The sequence below is a fragment of the Corticium candelabrum genome, chromosome 1 (assembly GCF_963422355.1).
Source record: "Corticium candelabrum chromosome 1, ooCorCand1.1, whole genome shotgun sequence".
Classification (NCBI taxonomy): domain Eukaryota; kingdom Metazoa; phylum Porifera; class Homoscleromorpha; order Homosclerophorida; family Plakinidae; genus Corticium; species Corticium candelabrum.
In genome coordinates, this window is record NC_085085.1 from 8,992,526 (window position 1) to 9,017,438 (window position 24,913).

A 24,913-nucleotide genomic window follows, 5' to 3' on the forward strand; every position below is an offset into this window, starting at 1 on the left:
AGTTTCACAAAACGACAAATTTTCGCATGTCGGTGGGTGGGTTGAAAGCCATTTTGTTTTGGTAAAAATGTTGATGCTATAACGGTGTACAGCGCAGTACAATGGCACCTGAGGTCAAATCAGAAATGGTGGCCATACAGACAAGGCTTTTGGTTGGTGGTGCGGTAAGGGTCCTTTCTGCTTGAAATCTGAGAGCATTAGTAGTAGCCTCTACTACTCCGTCATTGAGGCACTGTGGAATTTATATCCAGTAGATGACAGGAAAACATTATTTGAGAAAGCAAAGACCCTGTGGGTTACAAAATACTAGACCAATGAGATGGTGTGGGGGTAACTGTTCTCTCAAGCAGATTAACTAGAAAGCAACAGCCAAGAGCAATTGTTACCATCGATTTTGGTTGCTGGGAATCAGAAACACCTTTCTACAGACAGTGATGAAATGAGACAATATCATGGTATCAACATTAATGTAACTTTTGTTTGTTTGTTTGTTTGTTGTGTGTGTGTGTGTGTGTGTGTGTGTGTGTGTGTGTGTGTGTGTGTGTGTGTGTGAGTGAGGTACAAGAAGAACAACAGTTTTTCGTTTTGTAAAACTGCTGACAATTACGGATGGACCCTTATTCTCAACATGTTCACACACAAAAAGCTCAAAACTGCAACTAATTTGCAAATAGACTTTAATGCTAGTAGCATTCCTATTTTTCCAGCATAACACCAAACAAATTAAACTTTACCATAACAACTTCATTGTTGGCTATCAATGTTAAGAGCCATGCATGTCTGTCATCCATATCATAGAGCTAAAATATTAACTCACAGTAATTTAGAACAGAAGCTTTCTATGCCTGCTGCAAGCATTCACAGTGACTCATGCAAAGCCAGAATTCACCATTGAAACAGCACAAATAATAGACTTCAACATATCTGCCTAATTAACAGTACCACTAAAAGCAAACTGGAGAAGAATTTTGAGTACATAGGTAGTAAACAAAATTCACACTGTTACAAGATTTGTCTTTCTAGCAACTCAAGAATGCCTCATGAAAGACTTACAAGATGCCACACATCAAACACTGTGAGACATGTAAATGAATACTGTGCAGTCAGTGCTTTAACTACAGTAGAACCTCGCATTTCCAACCCTTTTTGCAAAGTGGATATGACGTCATAAGCCCATTTGAGCAAACATAGTGACAACGTGCAGTAATGGCAACGAAAGATACAGTAGCTTCTAAGATTAGTTTGGTAATTGCAGTTTGCATATAGTACATGTATTATGTCTTCGTGCAATCATTTTATCACTAGCCCATTGTACATGTTCCAGAGTTCAGACCATTTACATACTGGGACAAAAAGCGGACTAGAACTCCGAGGTACAGCTGAAACTCTGAGATATGGTTCAAACTCCGATGCTTCGCTTATCTGTTCTTTCACTTATCCGACCCCTATTCCTCCGTGGCTTGCCCAAAGGGGGTTGGAAATGCGAGGGTCTACTGCAGTCATTTCATTTCATGCAACTTACATTGGTTTAAAAATACAGAGCTTGGCACTATTGCAGCAAAAGGATGCTAGAACCAACTAATGCTACAGTGAAAAGTGTTAATTATGTTCACAGTAAACTACAGATGTTACAACAAGCTATCCTTAGACTCAAACCTACAGGCACAAAACAGGACGAGCATACAACCCAGACTACTCTTTGAAAATCTGTAAATTTTTTTGTTCCCTCTTGCTATGCTTACTGTGCAATGTCATAAACAACACCAGTGTACAGATTTCCACTTCTATGTAACACTCTCATTATATGAAGTATAATAAGCAACAAGCATAGTTTAAGACTGAATCAAATCTACACACACACACACACACACACACACACACACGTGCGCACGCATGCTCATTTCTAAAAAGACAACATAGTCTTGTGTACACATGCACACAACATTTGTAAATGTTCAAAAGCACATGCATATGTACCAGATAAACCATAGCGTGCAACCAAACCAATGTCCATAAATTATTGATGCTTACAGAGATCTCTCTTGATGTATGTACTGCTGCAACACTACCCCGTACAGTAGGTGTGAGAGCAACTGTCAGGCCAACTTTGTCAATCTAAAAGCAAACACTAAAGTTGTACATCTATAGTTGCATAAAGCAAAGCAAGCACAGACAGTGGTACAACCCATGTATACAGCTGACTTAAATATATGAATAGACAGCAGGACTGACAACTGACTGACAAACAAATAAGTGTCTTGTGTTACTCAATCAACCAGTATTATTGTAGTAATTTAAATTGTTTCTAGTCCAGCTGCCATTTTTAAATTGTTGAATAAGAAGAGGTTGTCAATAGAAAGAAAGACATACTCTGAATTCTCTTCTCTTGTAAAAAAAGGTCAGAGTTGCAAAAACTTGTTTTTAGACATCAACTTAATTAAGCAGTGAAAACGTCAGAAAACAAAAAACATCAGAAACAACAAAATTACACAGCTTTTATACAGATGTGTTACTGATTCAATATAAGAGGTTTAATGAAACCTTGAATTTAACAACAGGTTTCACAAATATTAAAATGTTGTTAAATCCTAGGTTCAATCTACCGGTATATAACTACCAGTTTACCACTTGGCTTAGGATACTATTGAAATCCAACAGACAAAATTTACCTCATAAACAAATCCAGTGACAGCGTCTCCTTCTGTCAAATCTTTCAAATAAGTCTTAGGTGATAGCATATTACATTTTTCTCCATTTCTTTGTTCAGATAGTGCAGTATTAATTCGACTGGAAACAAACACATACACAAATTATCAATCAGAATACATTCGGCAAGAATCAACCTTGGCTTTAAGGACAATTCCACAACTGTATGCTTGGAATTATGATGACTTATTGGTAAATACCTAAACAGAAGAGATACAATTCTCCACATAAACTAATAATTAACAACCAACAGAAGTCAAATGTAAATATATATAGTACACGGCAAACATTTTTGTACTTCTGTTCATTGTGCATAGGTGCTAAAACTGCCAAAATAGAATAGCAGAACCAATTCTAGAGAAGTACACCTCTACAGAAAGTAACTCATTGTTCTAAAGGTGGTGTAATTGTCTATATATTTCAGCTAATTTCATTGCAATATGTGATTAGACAGCTATGGATGCATATAGCACGATTGTTTCCCTTCGAGTGTGAATGCTTAAAACCAGACCACACCCATTAGTTTTTGACATTCCTGTTGTAGTGTATCACTAAAGACAAGTAGAATATATTTCCTTTGTACTTTATGTGCACTGATGCTAGTAATGAAATGTGCTCATGGATTATATACATGTATGAGTGCTATTGTATACCGTAATGTCAAATATAAATACTGTGCTTATTTCTGTAGGAAACGAATTAGAATTCAGGCTAATATTTAAGACAGGCCTATATTCAAGACAGGCTTATATGCCATTAGAACAAGCAAGATTCGTTAAAGTGACATGACAACCATATACTAGTTGAAAAAGCAAGATTTGTTAAGATACCAAGGTCTATACCAAGACATGACAACCATACTAGTATACCATTTGAAAAAGCAAAATTCATTAAGATATATCAACATGACTACCATGAGATGCCAGTTTCAAGAGCGTTTAGCAACACCAGCATCCAGCAACACCAGCATCTTTTTAGTCTTCAAGTCTGTGTCATTGAACACTGCACACACATGTGCATGTGCACGTGCAACGTATAAGCGTGCTTACCGTCTTGAATGAAAGCTTGGCTTCTACACGCGGCTAGCTTGTACGCAGCTAGCTTGTACGCAGCTAGCTTGTACTCAGCACAAGGTCTTCAATTTAGCAGCTCTTATTCTATTTTTTCGAGGTTGGCTTTCATACGTGACACTACGGTAGAAACAGATATATGTACTGCAGTTTTGTATAAGTGAGTCCACCCACTAAGTGCTTTAAATTTATGAATAAACTACTATCATTAATAGCAATAAATGTTACTCTATAAATGGTCAGGTGCCGTAATTCAAAATTAGTTTAAGACAACTTACTTGTAACTCTTGCTGTTTCTAAATCCAATAACCACAGCTTTCACTACTTGGCTAACACAATAGCCAAGAAAAGGTTTGTCACCCTACAAACAATTTCTTTCAGATAAAAGACACAACTCTACTGCAAAGCGTACTGGTTGAACACTGTCTTGCATTTCAGTTATATGAACTCGACCATGGCAACCTTGCATAACTTCCATATTCATCTGAATGTCTTTAATAGACAAAATTCTACAGCAGTAATAAACAGTATTAAGTTTGCATTTAAAATTATCAATATATAAAATACTCTACAGACTTTGCATTGACTATTGTTTCTATCTTCAAATCATTTGCTCCTTGTGCAGTAGACATCAAAACAGGATGCAGTGAGACAACAGGAAGAGAAGCTATTCCTTGTGAAGCTAAATCTGGAATTCTAAGTAAACAGCTGTGTTATGACATCGATAAGTTCACTTCAAATTTTATCTTACTGTTCTACAGTTGCCTTCAGGGTGTCACCAACAGAATATCGCTGAGATGCCGGAAGTAAAGATAGTACATCATTGACATGCTGAACATAAAACAAAAACATGGAATTTTAGAAAGAAGCATAGTGGCCAAAAGTTCTCGGACACAAGGAAAATGAATGATATCTTGCATGACACATTATGATTACACATCTTGGGATCATGAAATATGTTGTCTTTCACGTAAATATGTAGCCAATTTATGTCCATGAAATAAAATTCTGTCTTGAAAGGAACTGACAACTGTACTAAATCATATATATATATATATATATATATATATATATATATATATATATATATATTCTTTTTTAAAAACTAACCCAAAACCAACCCAAACCCCCACTCTACAAAAAGTCTAGAACGTCATCAGAGCAATCTACAGACAATCTCTCTAGAATTATCTTTTCCCCGTAATTGTCTAAAACCTGTCCACAAGAACAACGCTTTGAGCTTGGAGGAGGTGGGAAGAAAGGTATCCCCAACCATGTGCGAACAGTGATTACGAACTCCCTCTGGGGCATGGCAAGGCTGAGATTGGGGTTGGGTATTGCCCTTAGCCATGCTCAAGCGTGAGGAGCAGATATCGTGTTTAGTCGAGCATGATCTCTCAAACTTGCTTTCTCTAAGATGGTTGTTGAAAGCTTGGACATGCAGGGATATTATATTCATTCATGACATCATAATTTGACAGCAGAGACAACATATATGTATACAGTTAAGAGTCACCTCCATCAGCTTTGAAACACAAAGTGGCAAAAAAGATGGCACAAAGTGTAACTTCACTCAAGCCAAGAAAATCAGAATCCAAGCTCTGCGTAAAGAGGGACTCAGCTGCCACCAAATTGCCTGTACATTTGATGGGTCATACTCTGGGGTTGCTGGAGTGCTAAAAACATTCAGGCAAATGGGTAGCGTGAACAACAGGACTCTGTATCAGATGGGTCTGCACTAGGAATGGACTGAAGGCAATGAGAATGCATTCACATTAGAAGAACTACACATTAAATCTACCGAAACAAATTTTGAAGCTCTGCACAGGCTGAAGAAAGTCTTTTTATCAAATCAGAACAGAAATGGAAGAAAGTTGCCTGGACAAAAAAAGAACATAGAAACTTGACACTACAGTAGGCAACCTTGGGAACATGTTCTTTGGTCTGCTAAGTCCAGTATTCAGCTATTTCCAATGCTTGGAAATGTGAGAGTTCAGAGACGACCTGGTAGAGAATGAAATGAGGGCTGCATAGTTCCAACTGTGAATCATGGTTTGATCTGAGTGAAGGTCAGAGCCTGCATGTCCAGTTCAGACGAGGTTGAGCTAGAAAAAGTATGTAAAGAAACAATATATCGTATAAGATGAAATATTGGCGGGGAATTTATTTTGGTGGATTTTTCAGCGACCGCCAATATAAAATCCACACTTAATTTGGCCTCTGGGATATTTTGACGTCATCAGGCACGTGGATCAGTAAGATGGTAGGTAATCCCTTGCTTGCCGTCTGTTGTGCCTATGCAGTAGTTGGAGACCATGCAGTAAGTTAGAGAAATGTGAGCGACACGAACACAGCTGTCAATCACAAACACATCAAAGACCACATTATGGTAAGGCTTAGATCAGTTACCAAACAACGATGTCCAACCGCCAAAATAAAATCTGCTAATATCCTTTTTCCTCAATTTCTTAGCAAACCGCTAAAATAAATTCCGGCCAATGTTTCATCTTATACGGTATTCCAGAAAAGTATCAAGCTGTTCTCGCTTTAGCTTCTGAACTGTTTCGAAATGGTCAGAACTAAGTACGCTTTTTAACATGAAAACACCTTTGTCACACTTCAGCTTCATCAAAGAGATGGTTTGAGAGGAACAGCATCTGTTTCACAGATTGGCCTCTACAATCTCTGAATACGAATCCTTTAGAAATCTCTGGAAGGATCATGCAGCTGTTAGATGCCACCAGCCCACAAGTGAGGCCCAACTAAAGGCATTATACAAGAAGAGGAGCAAAGAACAACACCAAACAGATGTACCACTGTTTTGGAGAGTCTGCTGACAAAAATAGCTGCTTTGGCTCTCTACAAATACAAAATGATGTCTGACACATTTAAATGGTTTGTTGTTGACATTAGAAAATACTGTTGATGATCTCATGTTTCTTGTTGTTTTATTGGTTGGTTAAACTCTGTTTTTGATCTGATTATTTAGTGTCCAAACCCATTTGGCCACAGCTGTATTTAGACTTACCACCAAGTATCTAGGATATCAAAACATCCCATTAAACATACAGTTTGTATGTAATAATCATTTGAGTAAAACAACTGATAAAGAAAAACATATAGTATACGTATAGTAAAGCCATAATCAAACTGAAGCGGATGCTTCTTCTCAATATAGCAGTTCCTGGTAACTTCCATACTACATCGAGCCAAAATGCACAAAACACAAAACAAAAATCTCTCATAGGTAATTGAGACTACAGAAATACTAAATAATGTAGCTCACAAAAGCAAAAATACTAGTATTAATAGGTTCAACACTTAGAACAAAACAAACAGCATGCAACTATTGAAACATTAAGCAGTTTCAGAGACATTGTTACAGAGCCATTCTGTCCAGCAGCAGATTATCACATAGTGCACTTCCACATAACATCAAAGTGAGGTATGCAAATTTAATCAATTAGAGCAATGAGATAAATGAGGTATGGAAAATCATTTGGCACTCTAGAGTGATGTCATCGAATGTATGCTGCAAAGTCAGCTTTTCTTACAGCTTTGGTTGGTGCTATCAATAGCCTGGAACTGCTGCCTTGAAGTGACAAGATAATGTAATCTGGCTTGATGAGTTCAATACAAACATCAACAAGTCCACCTTCAAACAAATCCTAAAATGGGAAACAGTAATAGCTAGGTAATTGTCTATTCAGCTCAGAGAAGCATTCTAACATAATCACTTACACTTTCTTGTGTTGTACTTGCTTGACCAAAAACGCTCACCAGACCATGTTTCAAACTCACATCAACAACCCTTCTTTGACAGTCTCTGTCCAATACAACTCCAGTAACCCATTCTTTGACCTTCAAGTTATCTTTCAAGAAACAAGACCCAATGAATTGCATATTTCAATGGGAAGTGAAAGGATATTGCTGCACCATCATAATGACCAGGTGGTACAAATGTCTTTACTGGAGAAACATCCAATTCCAGGTAAAGACCAAAAGCTGTCTTGGAAATTATCTAGCAACCAAGAACAAACAAATCAGTGACTTCATTAAGCACCAGATTGTTCAAAATTATTGCGAAAAACAAGTTACAAACATTTGCAAATACTACTGATTGATCTGCATACTTCTCTCCATCATTAAAGTACATTTGTAAAACTCTGTACCGCACCATGAAACTGCTATAGGATGATCACTCATATGCATCTTATATCAAGTTAGACAGTACATTAAAGTGTCATCAAATGTCTTGAAAGCTGTTATTGCATGCTTAGATCATGCACTAATATATTTAATCAACGCCCACTTTTAATGACTAGCCTACAAAATTAACATTGTAGTAATGTGCATGATCTGATTACGCATCAAGATGGTATTAAAATTGAGGGATTAGACCTTATGTTTATAGAACCCAATTACACCAGTCATTCTATAATAAGATCGCAAAATAATAACTGACTTTGATGACAACTGAGATAAATATGGTAATAACTGTGACTTGACAAAATTAAACCATCATACAAAGCACACAAGAAAGTGAAATTCACAACAAGAATTGCCATATATCTAAATTAGTAACCATCGACAAGTGTTCACTGTATTTTGGCATTTAGAAAGTAACTTTGTTCAAGCTGTTTACCTACCTTGCCTCTCACCACAGTTCCCCATGAAATACTGCTGAACAAGCTTGCAGTGTCTGTAAACCACACTCTTACATATATTAAAATTGCAGAACTTAACCTGTTTGTGACACCTTGCAGTTGCAAAGTGGAATCATCAATCACATGCCTCTCAAGCAAATAAGAGTTGACATGCTGTATGGCAGAAAGAGGATCTCCCTTGCGACTCTGAACATCTGTCCTCTTCAATGACAATAGAAAACGATGCTTGGTAGTTTCTATTTCAGTGACCTGAAACATCAAAACAACTGCAAACATCAACTGGTCATAAATGATGTGCTACAGTACCTTGGCATAAACAGACTGGCCAACTTTGAAAGCATCGCTTGGTGAGTTTAGAAACTTGTCAGTCAAATCCTAACAGAACACACAAATTGGAGTACGTGTCATAGTATGTTACTTATACCTGCCATACTCGAACAGGAGCCAAACCAACTAGACGACCAGGAAAGCTGACAAAGCAGCCAAAAGGCATAATCTGCTTGATAAACCCGGCCATAACGAAACCAATCTGAAAAGTATAAGCAAACATGTTATATTTAAATTAAAATATCAAAATTCCTATTTTTGTCTGAAACCATATTATTAACAACTATGTTTCATATTCTTACAGAAGCCATTATTTTACAAGCATATAATTGGCACAATAAGGCTGTCTTTCTAATATCCAGAAGTCAGCAATCCCAGACTTTTCTTTGTCAGAGCCAGTTGCATGTTTGTTTGGACAGTTCTGTCTGGATGCTGACTGCAGCATTATCTGAGTATGGTAACTGGCAAGAAATACACAGCAATAGTAGCATAATACAGTGTACCATAACTGTATCGCAGATGTTTTAAATATAACTTTGTTTACAGTTCACATTCAATCAATACATGACACCATATTTCTTGACTAGATATGCACCTGACCTTCAGATCTGAAAAATTCAGGGATTGAGCATGTTGAATAGCTTGAGGAGTCATCAGAATTGGCTTCATTGAAAGAATCTTGATCATAAGACAGCAAAATTTCATAACAAAAGCCCAAAACCACCATCAAACCATACCAAGAGGCTTCCTTGATCTTTTCCAGTAACGACTGCTTTAACCATCTCCTGCTTTCCTCTTGCTGCCTCTAATCTTTGACCATATGAAGTCAAGATGGGATGCCAGTGGTCACAATGATCCGACAAATGATAAGCAGGAATGAATCCTGGAATGCCTTCAGGAACAATGACAACATCAAGCCCTTCAGCAGAAACACCTGCAAGAGCAGCTTCAACAATCTGAAAATTACAAAACAGAATCAGTAATATTTCCAACTCTACTAGAAGAGTTACAACTAGGTTTTGCAATGTTCTTTCATAGTTTTCATGCTAAACTGGTACACAATACTCTTAATGCAATACTCCACTATGCTTCAAATGCAATTAATGTACGTAAATCTTGCAGTAAACTGAATTTAGATCATACAATTACAATATACCTACATATAAGATGTTTTATAAATTCAAACTGGTGTCTCCAGAAACTCCTAAACTTAAATGAATTCTGCTTACAACATTACCACCAATGATCTAATCAGTCAGTTGCATTTTTAAACCCTGATAAAGTGCAGTGCAGTGCCTGCCTGCATGGGTGTGTACCTGGTGTGTGTGTGTGTGTGTGTGTGTGTGTGTGTGTGTGTGTGTGTGTGTGTGTGTGTGTGTGTTGTGTGTGTGTGTGTGTGTGTGTGCAAGTGTGTGTGTGTGTGTGTGTGTGTGTGTGTGCAAGTGTGTGTGTGTGTGTGTGTGTGTGTGTGTGTGTGTGTGTGTGTGTGTGTGTGCACGCGCACATGCATGCGTGCGCACACACAGCTTCCTGTGTCTGCTCCTGTTGGTTACAAGCGCAATGTTGGTGGACAGAAATGTCGTTGGAATGATGTTGTATCTGGTGACCTCAAACAGTGTAACTTGTTAGAATCCTGGAGGGAGAAAGCTGAATAGCGCAACTCTTGGCACTCCATCATCAAACATAGTGCAGAACATTTCAACAAGAAATCAAAAAACAAAGAGAAGAGCCTCAGCGATGACAGAAAACAACGGCGTGAGCAACGACTCATAAAAACTGAGAGTCTTCTGCACTGTAACCACCCTGGCTGTTCATTGCAGGCATGATTAGTCACCAACGTTGTCATTCTTCCGCCTCAAGGATTCCATGTCAGTTTTGTCATCAGACTTTCAAACAACAAGGTCTTTATAATCACCAGCATTTTGTCGAGACAGACCTTGAGAAGTGTAGACTTGATGTCTTTGGCCTGCGTCTCCTGTACCCTGAGGTGTACAGGAGACGCAAATGGATGGATGGATGGATGGTGTGTGTGTGTGTGTGTGTGTGTGTGTGTGTGTGTGTGTGTGTGTGTGTGTGTGTGTGTGTGTGTGTGTGTGTGTGTGTGTGTGTGTGTGTGTGTGGTGCTATAGCTCAGTTGGTTAAAGAGTCATCTTATGGAGTAATTACCTCCAAGCCCTTGCAAGGTTGCAGGTTCAAGTCACAGTGATGGTGAGCTATGGCATAATTTCCTTGGGCAAGAAACTCACACACAATTGCCTCTCTTGAGTCAGGAGTATAAATGAGTACCTGGTCATTGACTGGGGTGGCAAAGGCCCCAGACTGCGACAAAATCCATCAGCTGGGGTCATGGTGGGACCTCGGGTGTCCACACCACAGTTGGCGTCGCACTGCGAGCACCTGGCCAGGCTCCAAGAGATTGCTTAGCACGGCCCATAGCTCCTGCGCAGTGCACAAGAACCCAACCATCTGGCTGGGGGCATAACCATAACAAACGGCACCTCCTTATCCTTTGCCATCCATTTGTGTGTGTGTGTGTGTGTGTGTGTGTGTGTGTGTGTGTGTGTGTGTGTGTGTGTGTGTGTGTGTGTGTGTGTGTGTGTTTGTGTGTGTGTGGTTTAAATCTGTAGAAAACAACAAGTACCACCTTTTAATTAAGAGCTCTATGTCTGTGATAAACACACGAAGTGTTCTTTTCACTAAACTGCACACAAACTGGCGAATGAGTATGACTTGTCACTTTCAATCATTACATAGCATAAATACTATACAAGCACGATTTATAATAGCAATCAGTTTGTTGTACATGACTAGTACTAAAGCACTCTAAGAACCACACATAAAATGACAGATTTCTAGTAGCCTTGCAAGCCATATTACAGTCTCCACAAAGCATAGAAATGGAAATACTAATAGGAACTTTCTTCTGTCAGTGTCAAAGCTACTGTAACTACAAAAATAATTAATTCAACCTTATTTGAAGAATTAGATGTAAAATGTTAACTGTACAAATAATCTTTCCCTCACTCTCAGTGAGTAACATGTTGGAAGGGAGTTTTCTGACCGTCTACTGAAACGCCGTGCCCTAGCTAGACAATTAGTATTTGTTGAAACCTTGTCATGGAAGTAAACATGCAAACTTCCTAGTAATTTAGATTACATATCTAAGTCTGGTAGGTGTAGATATTCGTCGTTTCACGATCGTAATCAAGAAAATTGAAACGTACAGTATAAGTATGCACTCAGTTCCGTTGTAATGACAGTAGTATGGTATATTTGTTGACACATAAATGATATCGGCAAACATTTACTATCTACCATGTTAGATACAGCACAGTGTAGTAATTAAGAATTGATCATACTGTAGTATGTGTGAATAGTTGACTGTAGGTGGCATTCAGCTTGTGAAGGTGTTTCTTGGTTGTGAAGTACACACAATCCCTAGCTACAATACAAAAGGATGGGGCGACAGAACTTCATGAGGCTTTTTTGGTTGCCGTTTGGTCACTTGCACAAATCTTTCTTACACTGATCTGTAGTCAGGGATGGAAACAATTCTTTGAAGTAGGTCTTATAATGAAATGTGGTCGTGGGGAGGAGAAATTTGAGGTCCGTGTGTACACACGTACACACACACACACACACACACACACACACACACACACACACACACACACACACACACACACACCAAGAGCTTGATGAATTGCCATATAGAACCATGCCCCTTTCAGTTGTGCGACCCGAATTAGCAGCCTCGCTATGTTTGGCAATAAAAAGCACTTTATGATTGACTGTGAAGGCAGAAACAACAACTTTGTGTCTTATTTCAATGTATAACTACAGACTATATAAACATGGCATTCACTTAGACTCATCCCCAGACTCTCTCATGCTAGTCTTGTCCAGTGTCCGTATGATAATTCCAAGCGCCTGGAATTGTCATACGGGCACCGGACAAGACTAGCGCAAGAGACTCCGAGGACGAGGCTAGCATTCACTAAGATCAAGCAACCTCTACCTGACTAAATAGCAAATTACAAACCAAAAATACAACACAACAGCATAGGGCAGAAATATTACCGTTCCTGCTTTAATGTCAACTGCACTTCCAACTAATGCCTAAAGGACACAACATTAATCACGTCAAGACTTTGTCTTTATTGAAATAGAAACAAGGAATGCATAGAGATAAGCCACAACAGTATTAAAACTAATATATTAGCAATGCCAATAAACAGATCTAATCCATGCTTGAATATAAGGCAGACGCACATTCTAGATTTTGTCAATAAATCAACAACACAAAAACACATTTATGGACAAGGACATAGACCAACTACCACAAAAATTAAAACATAATGCAAACAATAATATGAACAAGCAAAAACTGTCTATTGCAAAGTAATTCCTACAACAGAGAGACAACAACTTAATCATTTGAGAGGTAAATCCTTAGTTAACTCTGCCTACTACAAATGCACTTGCATAGACATATAAAAGATGAGACTAATTATAAGCCAATGACCAAACAAATCTTCCTCCTCTAGTTAACCTAATACAAATAGCAAACACTTAAAATTTTTGAGAAAGCACACAAGTTACTGCATTTGAGTTCATAGAGAAACAACATGCTTGTCTGCTGTAATTTACTGTCACAGACAATTAATTGGGCAACTGTGGTTACTGTTCTGTGTGTTCATATATACCACAAATGCTACATGCATCCTCCCATGACTATAGCTTGTATTTCTCCATTTGGCTACTTATTGGTAAAGCAGGGCATTGCCATATTACTGTTATTGTTCTTGTTATACAAGACAAACAATACCGTATCACTAATCACAACCTTGGAAATGGCTGAAGTGCTTGTGATGCCCGTCTGAAACACAAACAGTAATGCAATTAGATACATCAGTGTGCACTCGTGTAAGTGTAGTCATTGACAATCAGCATCATCAGAAACATCATTGTCATCTAATGGTTTTCTCAGTAGTTGGACATGTGTCTTGCACATCAAGTGATCAATTCTTTTACATATTATGAAAACCACAAACAATAGTCATTAGGCAGATTAAAAGTGGTTCACCTTTGCCATAATAGTAGCTCCCTACAAAAACAAACAAACTATTTTTCAAGTAATGCCATCTTGAAGCAACTAACATACTCTTAGAGAAAGTCTCAACTTGCCATAATCCATAGAGATGATTCGACACTGTACAACTTGACCAATGTAGAAGACCTTAGCGGGATCCTCTATAGTATGAGACCTACAAAGCCACAAAATTCAATAAATCAATGGCCTACCGTTCAATTACATCTACACTACAACAACACAGAACAATGTACACATACACTAAATATGTAGAAGGAGTACTATCAATCAAACAAGTAGCCAAATTATGCCACCCTCTAAAATTCCATCGATCTACAATTACTACTTGTACTTGCAGTCATATTTGCAGATTTCTTGTGTACATAAAATAACAACATAGGCTCTACCAACAAACGAATCATAATACTACTTATGTATCACAATAGCCACTATTCTGGTATGGATTTAAAGCCAAATTTCACTAAGATCGAAAAAGTTAGTTTAATGCTTTGTACCAACTGACTAAGATCAAGAAATCATAGAAAACAAACAAAATGAGGACAATGCATCTGCCCAAACAATTTCCCTTGGCTTGATTCCTAGCTCCCAATATTCATCATATGATAAATAAAATCAAAACGTGTCCATTCCAGCAACAGCTACTCTTGCACATCAGTTTGATCGAAAGTTGCCATGATGGGAGTCAGAGAGTCCATTCCTGTCTGCTAAAGTGGCACTGCAAAGTTGGTAATGTTTTAAAAAGACAAATATGTCTAAATGTTGCAGTCAATTCAGTACAATGCTCATACACAGCATCCTTTTCTATATATATTTTAAGCACTCGAGACAAGCACCAATCAAGACAGTGCAATCATTTTGTTTATACAGCCCTTTTGTTTATAATGTTGAAATATCGCCTCATAGATTGGTTATATACACCTGCAAATAACTGTACCAAAAATATTCTACTTGCCACAACGCCTCAATAACACTATCAAATTAGTCAATCAACTAAAATTACAATGTGATATGATACTTTACATGTGCAGCATATAGTAGCAAACACCTATGGTCTTACCCAATCTCTGTTTTGTGGAGTAACCCCTTGACATCACCATAGAAAGCCACAATACAACCATAATGCCTCACAGAAACTATAGTGCCATGGTAGATGCCACCAATTACAGCATCTTCCTTGCATGCCAACGTTGGAAGTTGTGACCGAAGCAAAGTCTTTTTGTGAGTCAGGATGAGCTTGTGGCGAGAAGGATTAACCTCTAACACCTATGCCAATCAATACAAAACCTGATCATGTGCAAAATCAGTGACAACAAACAAAGAGACAATAAAAACAAAAACAACCAGACATAAAACAGACAGCAAGCCAAACAATCAATAACTATACTGTTGTTTGTAAACAAATTTCAACAAATGGTCTCATAGTAATCTGAGTTAGCTAAGAAAGATTGTCACCATGTTAAAAGCCATGCTTAGAGCAAAAATTATATTCTACCCTTGACTCACGTAAGTCTCACCACCATAGATACAACTTACTCTAAATTTCATCATCTTCTTCTCCTTAAATTTTCTCTCTGGATTCTTTAGTTTTACATCAGCCAAGTGCATCAGTGGACATAAACCACAAATATGATCAGTTATCGAAACAAGAACACCAGACGATTCAATGGACTGAACAATGCCCTGCAATTTCCATCACATCAATTGATTATACTCTGTTATTAGGTAATTCAATTAACTTACAGTAATGACAGAGCCAACTGCAATATCTGCATATCTCAAGAAAGCCTTTTCTAAAACAGACCTACATAACAACACACAACAAATTCAACTAACACAGTAAACATAATAGACAATCACATAGAAAAACAGTATTTAAAAAAGCAAAAACACCATATCATGTATCTAGGCATTGCTACATGGAAGACAAGGGACATCTTCATAAACTGCCACAGCAATCTTGTTCATGATTGAAGATTAATAATTTGTAACACGACCTTTTAATACTGTGTGGTTTACATAAGCAAATGTATTTGACGATTTGATTAATTTCAAATAGCACTGGCGTAGTTGCAATGTTATTGTTGGTAGTCTACATTACCCTACAACATTGAAACTCCATGCTTTTGTTAACGTATAATGTTCAAGCTTAAAGCAGAGCTGTCAACTAAGTTATATAACTGTTAGGTAACAAAATGACTTACTTTTGCATTGAGAGTGTAGCCAAGCCATCAAATGTATTGAAACCCAGTATACGACATCTGTCAAGTCAACACAATAATTTTCACTACTAATTCAGACTGTATATCATATGAAGCACCTGTGAGTTGAATTAACTTTGTATTTCTTTGCTTGCAGTTTTTCAGTGTGATTGTCAGATACACGAGAAATCTTAACACAGAAAAGATTTGGCAATATTATGACTACCACACACACACACACACACACACACACACACACACACACACACACACACACACACACACACACACACACACACACACACACACACACACACACACACACACACACACACACACACACACACACACACACACACACAGCATATTATTAGATGAGCAACAGACAATATGCAAGTCGTTAGTATCATATAGCTAACAAATACGTATGAGACTGTTGCCAATAGTACACTACAAACGTCTAGAAGTTGCTAAGTCATAACCAAGAAGTGGACTCATGCAACATGGCATCAAATGTACAAAAAATACATGAATTCAGTAGTGTTCCACTGGGATTAAACAAGGCATGACAAGAAGCACCACATATATATGTTGTGCACAAACTGCAGATTTGGACAATCCATGTATTGCCTGTACAATCCATGCATCGATAATACAAACCATACATACCTAACACTAACTCTAACCGTAACCGTAACCCTACCTTAACCCTAATCCTAACCCTCAAATTACCTGGAAAAACTACAAATCCACAGTTTGCCCATATCCACGCTTGCACTAAGCAGGAGCTATGGGCCGTGCTAAGCAATCTCTTGAAGCCAACCAGGTGCTCGCAGGAGCACTGACTGCGATGCCAACTGTGGTGCGGGCACCCGAAGTCGCACCCAAACCCCAGTGGCTGACGGACTTTGTCACAGTCGGAGGCCTTTGCCACCCCAGTCAAAGACCAAGTACTCATTTTTCCTCCTGAGTTGAAAGAGGCAATTGTGTGTATGTTTCTTGCCCAAGAAAATTATGCCATAGCTTGCCATCACTGTGGCTTGAACCTGCAACCCTGCAAGGTCCTGGATGTCATCACTCCATAAGATGACTCTTTAACCAACTGAGCTATCGCACACACACACACACACACACACACACACACACACACACACACACACACACACACACACACACACACACACACACACAATTTTGCAAAACGACTTCCAATATTATAGTGCTATTGGTATACTTACATTACAATCATGCTACTTTGTAGTGATAACATTTACCATAATAATATTACAACAAATTCTTAGTAAAGCCTAATACACCCATACTTGCCAATATAAATCACTAATTTTTACATATGAAAGCACGTGGAGGCAATGCCTCAGTGGCAATGACTTTACTTGATCTTAGGACTGCAGCCAGAAACAGAACCTTGTACAGTTCTAAACAAAGGCGGTAGCTACCACTGACGAGAATGCAGCCAAATGACATGTGCAAGTTTGAAATAATGTCATGTTCATTACTTCATAGCAGAATCTTATGACGTGAGTAATAAATAACTATCACAAGTTTCATTATTTATTTGGTCATGTGTTACGCCCTTGCCTAGCAGATTAGTCGGTCGTACGTACGTACATACGTATGTCACGTGACGAGCCGGTGTTACTATCCCTAATGTTTCATGCGTCGGGTAAAGGTCTAGTGCTACATCTGAAGCGATTTGATGTCTGTAATCACAAAGTCACTAAATACGAAGCCACACAACATGACATGACAACTATGCTAGAAGAAGGCTGGGAATGAATCATGTGACAAGATACTCATATAATTAGGCCAAGGACTAAAAATTGACCATGGTGCCATTCTGTGTCCAATTTCCTACCTGAAGCACTGGCTTCAATAATTGCTACGATTGGATAACAGTGGATAAGAGTGATGCATGACAGATTTCAAGCAAAGAACACAGGTGTATAAGATGGTTGTAATCTCAACATGATGAAAGCAATGTTAATAGGAATGACTGTGTACTGCTGACATTGAGCAAAAACTGTCAAGCATAAGACTTACGTGTACGAATCCTTTGTGGAATTCATTCAATTGCATCAGAAGTCCCACATCTGAGCTAATCCTCAACACTACTGCCTCTTCAACAATATCACCAACTGACAATTCCTCAAATGTCTCAGGCTTGTTCTCTACAATAGACTTCTTCAAACTGAGACCAACTGTTTTAGTTGCAAAATTAATGTACATGATCCTAGCCTTCAACTGTAAATGCACACACAGTATTTTGTCAAGAGAGAGTCCAGTATGCTAGCTTCAAAACATTACAATAAGGTATTACCTTCTGTGATTGCTTGTAACAGTCTGTTGAAATGTGTCCACCTGACAGATGGTCATTACTAACAAAACCAGTAAATCCACCCAAAAATGACACAGCGAGCCCATCAACAAAAACCTACAACATGTACAAAACAGCAAGAACAACAATCTTCAGTACAAACATTGAACGACTGTAATGTGATAAACTAAGATATATATATATATATATATATATATATATATATATATATATATATATATATATATACACGTATGACTGTACAAGAGACCACGTGAGACCGCAAAATACTTAATTCTACATTGTGCAGCAACAATGGTCACATCAAGTTAATTGGAGGTTAATACTTTGTGAATACTAATTCCAATACCTAAACGAAATCAGACTGGACTTAGCACTTTACTAATACCACGTTCACAGTGGAAACTTCATAACTGTGCCAGGTATAGTAGAAAATTGATCTAGATGACCAAAATCGGCATCAAAATGAGGCCTTTATCAAGTATTTTAGTACAGTAAAGTAATGGCAATCTTTAAAAAATTTATCTAGTCTGGCTGGGTTCTGAAGTTGCTAGTGTGAACACAGTATAAGTGACAGACATTTGACATCAATTATGCAACTCTAGAATATCAACACTGTGGTACTGAGTCTATTGAATGAAAAACTTTCTTTACCTTAGTTTCAACTTCTGTAACACATTTTAAACATAAACATACCTCTGTAATTGTTGCATTGACTAACATTCCAGGTGTAAGCATTGTCATACTCAACATCATTTTCGCAGTCATCTAGCATAACACATTGTTTACAAACAATCAAATTAGTGTCGGTATGACTTGACAAACAACTGTCTTGTTGACTTCATCACTATTGACAGTGACCGGCACTGTCTTCAGTTCACAAGGCTCAAATGAAAGGACACAACAGTCAACAACTTGACCAACGCACAATGGCTTCCCTACAAGCACAACACCAAATGGTTAACCCATTCAATATAGCCCCTTTACACTTGGTTAAAGTAAAGCAATAGTTTCACATCTATGAACTTGCCTTAAGCATGCATACCTAGCACATTTTCTTTTGAAAGAACCCATCATAAAATTTCTATTCGAGGATGCCTTCTATTCAAACACAGTGTTTATTGCACAGAGAGCTCTGCACACACATATTAATGTTCAACAGACAAATAAGTTGTTGCTCTACTGTCCCTCTAACACAAAACACTATACATACACTCTTGTCTACTTCCATTATTTATCACAAATTTGTGTTAGTCCCTAATTTTTTCATAGTTTTCAGCATGATTATCTCCTCTTCCTCAAATACCACTTGGCAACCAACTCTTCTATATATATTTTCTAAATCCACAGTACGTATGTTAGCACATTCATACCATTTAGTAGTTAATTGCCTTTTCAGCAAAATGTGGTACTTTCTTAGTATCAGATTCAACAGCAATTAACAGTTTATTCTTGACTCTGAATGATATAGCTATCCCTAGACAATCTAATTTAAAATTTTCTGTACTGCTTATCATCCATCACTGACATTCTTTAAATTAAGGAACATAGCATATTTGCAATGTCAGTGTGCTTCAAGTCTGTAAGAATGCTGAAATGTTCATATAGCTACATAACTCTTGGCATTAACTTACCACCATTCTTATCCTTGATGTACTTCTTAGCATGTCTATTTTGCAGAAATCCATTTCGTCCCTCAATGCCAAATGACATTATGTATCCATGTTCTTCCACACTTGTGACACATCCTGATAGAACAAGACCTTCTTGAACACAGGAGGACTTTAACATTGAGTTGACAAGCCCGGGTTCCGTAGATAGTTGAATTCTATGATGTTTATTGGGAGATGACTTTATATTCTACAATCAGTAATATGTTCAGTGGAACAACAAGAAAGATATGCACATTATGATTCATTGAACATTCACAAATTCTATTACAACATAAATGCACACATGCACACTCAACACATAAAGCAAACACAAAAATCACAAGTCATATAACTGTACCTGAACATAGCATCGAACCAAGCTTCCTACATTCAATATATCCGAAAAGTTGGGGACGTCATCTTCAATCTCTTCATCATTATCATCATCTTTGTCATTTATCTGCTCCACAGTTGCAGCTTTGTCTCTGGCTTGTTGCAATCGATCAGAAAAAGTAGTAGAAATATCCGAAGCATGAATAAATCCACTAAGTCCCGCAGGCAAGCTGACTGTAACATCGTGCTCACCAACTTCCCTCACAGCACCAAGCAGCAAACACCCAACCTGCAACTTCTGCAAAACATGGCCATTGCAATCATGCTAAGATAACATAGTATTCTAATATCAGTTACATACATACAATGTATAAAAAATGCAGCAAAAATTTTCAAACAAGAGAAAAGTTCCTGCAAGTGCATGGTAACAAAAATAAACAACAGATTCCAAACACAAGAACCACTTAGTTAATTTATGAATGACTAGATGAGATCCCGTTTTCCGCCCAGGCTGATTAGATTATTGATTGTTCCTAGAAATCCCGTTCAGAGAAATATAACTGGGTAGCAGAAACTTGGAAGTCACGTCTCATCTTGCAGCCATTTCGACAGTCCTATTGGACATCGTCACTTCGAAGACGTTGTTGCTGCCGTTATAGGAAACAGGTGTATCGAATGTGGCAGCTATTCAACACACATACATGGACAGACGAAGGTAGGCGTATTTTTCAAGGACTCGGATATACTGGAAAATATCTTGACTTTTCCGATGTTGCTGGCAGTAAACGACAATCTCTGTGCGTACGGTCCGAGGTCTTGAATGGGTGCAAGTAGAGATGGGTTTGATCGGCAAGAAATCGTGTCGTCTTGAGAACTCCAAAAGACAACGGCAGCTTCACTGTCGAGCTCCGTTGATTTGGTGTCTGTGAGCAAATTTGGTGGTATTGCGACTCGCCTCTCTTGGAGGAATGCTCTTACATACGAACACACGCACATGCATGCCCATTGGGTTAATTTTCTTGAAACTCGGGTAATATCTATTAAACAAACCTGGATATGATCATCTGCCATCTAAAAATGCATTGTATCATAAGTGTCAAGATCAAAACTAAACACACATGGACCACAACTTTGTCGTGCAATGAGCACGTGCAGACAAGGCCTCTGTGTGTAGTCTATTAGAATGACAGCTGGTGTCAGAAGAGAGTCGCAACTACAAATACTGGCTGAACAGGACAATGGATGCTGATATGTTAAAAGAGGCGTCCTCACCATGCGCTAGGAATGGCAGAAGCGCACAAAAGCCAGGACTGAATTATCGTGCCAATGATAAACGCATGCATGCTAATTTTAGTACCAACCCCACATGCAAGACGCGCGCCAGCTCACAAGATGGAGTCAACCTCATCTAACTACATTAAACACCATTAAGCCCTTCCTAGTGCTGTTTATAGGTTGTGCATGCGGAAAGGTTAACAGACAAACTTCTACAAACCTGGCTATGTTAGTGCCGATTGACGGGCATGGCAGCAATGCAAGCTTGAACAATGCAAAATTTGGTGCTCGCTGTAAACTGAGTGCGCTTGGCTACTCACAGGAAGACATAAATAGGGGAGATGCAACAGACGAAAACAAGACGCATGCTTTCCTGGTCACGTGCATAAAGTAAAGAACCCTGATCTGGCTCTAAATGCAAAAGTGCTTGTCAAATTTTACCAAAACTGCAGTGTAGCAACCTCAGTTCCGTAGAATTAAGATTTTAGACAAAAAGTTCTGAGAACTAAAGATACGGTCTAATGCAACCTCTTACTGCAATCTCTTGATCCTTCCAATTCAGGCTATAGACACTTCATTCAGCTTTGCCTACATGCCAAGTAGAACGTCTAAGTCCTCGTGGGTACACTAAATGTTTGAAAAAGTGCACCCACCTCAAAGCAATAAAATGCGCATGCGCTAGCGTGCCCCTTTAAGTTTCATCCCATGCAACACAAAGACCTACACATGAAGTTAATTTCGTAAAGCAAACCTACAGTACAGAATTTTGTTTATTCATCTCTCACCCAACTATATGTTTATTATTATTAATTACATCACCACACTATTATAACCTTGAATGACAGAGTGTCTCCGTGCTTCCTGCTCCTCTTGACTTGCTGCGGACTCTCAGCAGCTCCAAGCTTTCTCTTCCTTCCACTACTCTTTCTTAGGTCTTTCTTTTCTGCCACCTCTTCAGAATGTGAAAAGGCATTCTAGCAATGATTTGCAAACCTAAAATTTAAACTGAAAATTCTAGTTGATTTGGGTTAGGACCTACCGTTGATTCTCCACCAAACAGAACATCTCTTTCTGCTTGTTCTCTGACACTGCGAACCTCTAAGGGAGTAAGCAAGTGCTTACCACCGCGAGGAAATTCTTTGCCTGCCATTTAACACAATGAATGCGAAATCCCGTATAATCATGAACCCTTGCACTCCAGACCATAATATATTGTGTAATTTTATTAGCCACGTCAATATTGTAACATTGTAGGGTCTAGCTAAATTTTATGACAAATTTGGGTATAACAATGTAGGATGAACTACGTAGATGTACTGTACAGTAAGTTTCCACATTACATACAGGTTAAAGACTTAGGTGTACATAAATTTGGTACGTAGGCTAATGAATATTAATATCTAATCATCACGTGACCTAGCCTTAGGGTGCCTATTGGTTCGAGATTTGTGAGACAGTCTGCGATTGACGAGATGAGTGCAGAGACGACAGAGACTGAAACAACCACTTCAGAGAAGACGAGCCCGAAGGCGACCACCTCGGAGACGACCGCCATTGACAAGAAGATCGGCAATGAATTTGAGGAATTTATGTGGATGGAAAACGAAGACAAAGTGAACTTGGAGTTCGAACAGCAGATATTAGAAGAAGAAATTCAGGAGCTGGAGCTGGAAGAGATGCTGGAGGAGGAAGAGGACTGTATTGAAGGACGCCACCTCACCAACGCCGCTCTGATGAGTAGCTCTCCAGTGGTGAATGGAGTGACCGACAAACAGGCAAGAGTTGTTGATTTGCACGAAATCTCTAGTCCCGATACGAGGGATTAGGGTCTGGCCACGCAAGACAAGGAAAAAAATTGGCACCTTGCCCACAGCACCACCTGATGTATTCCCCCGCTTGTAAATTTGTTTTCCGTTGTAATTAATTGCAGTTGCGCTAAGTGTTAATTAATTACATTATTTGCGTTTAAACAAGACCTATGTCGATTTTAGTCCAAGCAATCTGCAATTATGACATTTTACCATGTTTGGTAACTAGACATTTGTTTCTTACATTCACACTATACAGCATGATGCAGTTCTTATACAAACAATGTAAGTGAAATTGTTACAATTGAATGGATTTGGTTCTGCTTGGTAATTTCAATACAATATTTAAATCCAAGGGCAAGGAATCATTTAATAATGTGATCAGAGTTAGCTGTGATAGGTACCTGTCATCTCTACTTCAAGTTGTAAATTCTTCCCCATGCAAGGAAAACATTGATTTAGATTAAACACTTGATACTGAGAACACTGATTTCATGATTGTGAAAGGGTGTATAATGTACTATTATGAGTTTATGAAAGAAAACAGGCAGTAGAAGATAGTGCAACTGTTTATGTGTAGCCATGCAAGTTGGAGGGGGAATACCTTATTCCATAAAACTACAGTATAGATACAACTGATTTTTTTTGTTTCAGTGCAAATAATGATGTAGTTACTGTTTAATTCGGTTTACTAATAATTACAGTTGCAATTTTTGTGTTTAGGATCAGCCTGCAGAGTCAGAAAAAGATGGGCTATAATTGCATTAGTTGTATTTGTCACTAGCTGGGAAGTCATATCACAACTGTCTTAGTCACAGCTAAACCACATTGTGAGGCAGTTTTAGTGTCATTTCATTTACTAATTTTTTAGAAGATAACGAACGTACCGAAATTGGAACTGGCTGACTGTGTATAGCATTTGTCTTATCAATAATCTGAAAATACTGAGTTGACTACGAGTTTAAATATCACTGCAAATCATCTTATAGGCACTGTACTGTACATGTACATCTTTTTTCATATATATATATATATATATATATATATATATATATATATATATATATATATATATATACATACATGTATGCGTATGATAGCAAATGGGGCGTGGCTCGCGAAACTACATGTATGATGTTCCCCATGTACTAAAATTTTCCATAACTTACTGGTCTCCAACTACTGTATTGATGAAGAGCCACATGCGTGATATAACATATCCAGGTGGCCAAATTAATGGCGGATTTTATATCGGCACTTGCTGAAAAATGCGTCAATCCACCAAATAAATTCTCTGCCAATGTTTCATCTTATAAGTTATGTTAGATTTTGGCTGCCACAAAGATTGGCAAGGTGAGAAAAGAGGCAACTACTATGTAGTCACCATGAACAAACATTCAAGAGCACT

The 24,913-nt window shown here is 38.2% G+C and overlaps 2 protein-coding genes across 4 annotated transcripts in view; one reads left to right on the plus strand and one right to left on the minus strand.

The window, feature by feature from the left end:
- Nucleotides 1-22,848, minus strand: part of LOC134180457 (protein RRP5 homolog) — a 34,265-nt gene extending 11,417 nt beyond the window's left edge. Inside the window, exons 1-33 of one of the 3 annotated variants that reach the window (XM_062647620.1) lie at nt 22,737-22,848; nt 22,531-22,671; nt 20,448-20,720; nt 20,072-20,297; nt 19,263-19,375; nt 19,134-19,205; nt 18,420-18,533; nt 18,143-18,343; nt 16,201-16,271; nt 16,085-16,141; nt 15,624-15,684; nt 15,417-15,563; nt 14,941-15,146; nt 13,935-14,037; nt 13,857-13,877; nt 13,617-13,649; nt 12,851-12,889; nt 9,508-9,726; nt 9,371-9,448; nt 8,877-8,972; nt 8,750-8,818; nt 8,536-8,692; nt 8,426-8,478; nt 7,713-7,797; nt 7,518-7,648; nt 7,331-7,444; nt 4,528-4,607; nt 4,353-4,472; nt 4,189-4,285; nt 4,055-4,137; nt 2,844-2,906; nt 2,670-2,787; nt 2,032-2,115 (exon numbers count right to left, since the gene is read on the minus strand). In XM_062647620.1, coding sequence (XP_062503604.1) covers nt 2,032-2,115; nt 2,670-2,787; nt 2,844-2,906; nt 4,055-4,137; nt 4,189-4,285; nt 4,353-4,472; nt 4,528-4,607; nt 7,331-7,444; nt 7,518-7,648; nt 7,713-7,797; nt 8,426-8,478; nt 8,536-8,692; nt 8,750-8,818; nt 8,877-8,972; nt 9,371-9,448; nt 9,508-9,726; nt 12,851-12,889; nt 13,617-13,649; nt 13,857-13,877; nt 13,935-14,037; nt 14,941-15,146; nt 15,417-15,563; nt 15,624-15,684; nt 16,085-16,141; nt 16,201-16,271; nt 18,143-18,343; nt 18,420-18,533; nt 19,134-19,205; nt 19,263-19,375; nt 20,072-20,297; nt 20,448-20,720; nt 22,531-22,671; nt 22,737-22,847 — 3,636 coding nt within the window. In that variant the 5' untranslated portion in view covers nt 22,848. Of the gene's footprint in view, nt 1-2,031; nt 2,116-2,669; nt 2,788-2,843; nt 2,907-4,054; nt 4,138-4,188; nt 4,286-4,352; nt 4,473-4,527; nt 4,608-7,330; nt 7,445-7,517; nt 7,649-7,712; nt 7,798-8,425; nt 8,693-8,749; nt 8,819-8,876; nt 8,973-9,370; nt 9,449-9,507; nt 9,727-12,850; nt 12,890-13,616; nt 13,650-13,856; nt 13,878-13,934; nt 14,038-14,940; nt 15,147-15,416; nt 15,564-15,623; nt 15,685-16,084; nt 16,142-16,200; nt 16,272-18,142; nt 18,344-18,419; nt 18,534-19,133; nt 19,206-19,262; nt 19,376-20,071; nt 20,298-20,447; nt 20,721-22,530; nt 22,672-22,736 lie in introns of all 3 variants that reach the window. The other 2 variants (XM_062647627.1, XM_062647613.1) reach the window with 2 other exon arrangements.
- Nucleotides 22,849-23,111: 263 nt separating this feature from the next.
- On the plus strand, nt 23,112-24,453 carry LOC134197258 (polyadenylate-binding protein-interacting protein 2B-like). Its single transcript, XM_062666545.1, has 2 exons — nt 23,112-23,472; nt 24,229-24,453. Exons 1-2 carry the CDS (start codon nt 23,170-23,172, stop codon nt 24,262-24,264), a joined length of 339 nt encoding a protein of 112 aa, XP_062522529.1. The 5' UTR covers nt 23,112-23,169; the 3' UTR covers nt 24,265-24,453.
- Nucleotides 24,454-24,913: the final 460 nt, after the last annotated feature.

Excerpts from the sequence above, each read along its gene's own strand:
- LOC134197258 (XM_062666545.1), top strand. The coding sequence starts at position 23,170 with ATGAGTGCAGAGACGACAGAGACTGAAACAACCACTTCAGAGAAGACG. Across the intron at positions 23,473-24,228 it reads ATGGAGTGACCGACAAACAG|GATCAGCCTGCAGAGTCAGA; the intron begins GCAAGAGTTGTT and ends TTTTGTGTTTAG.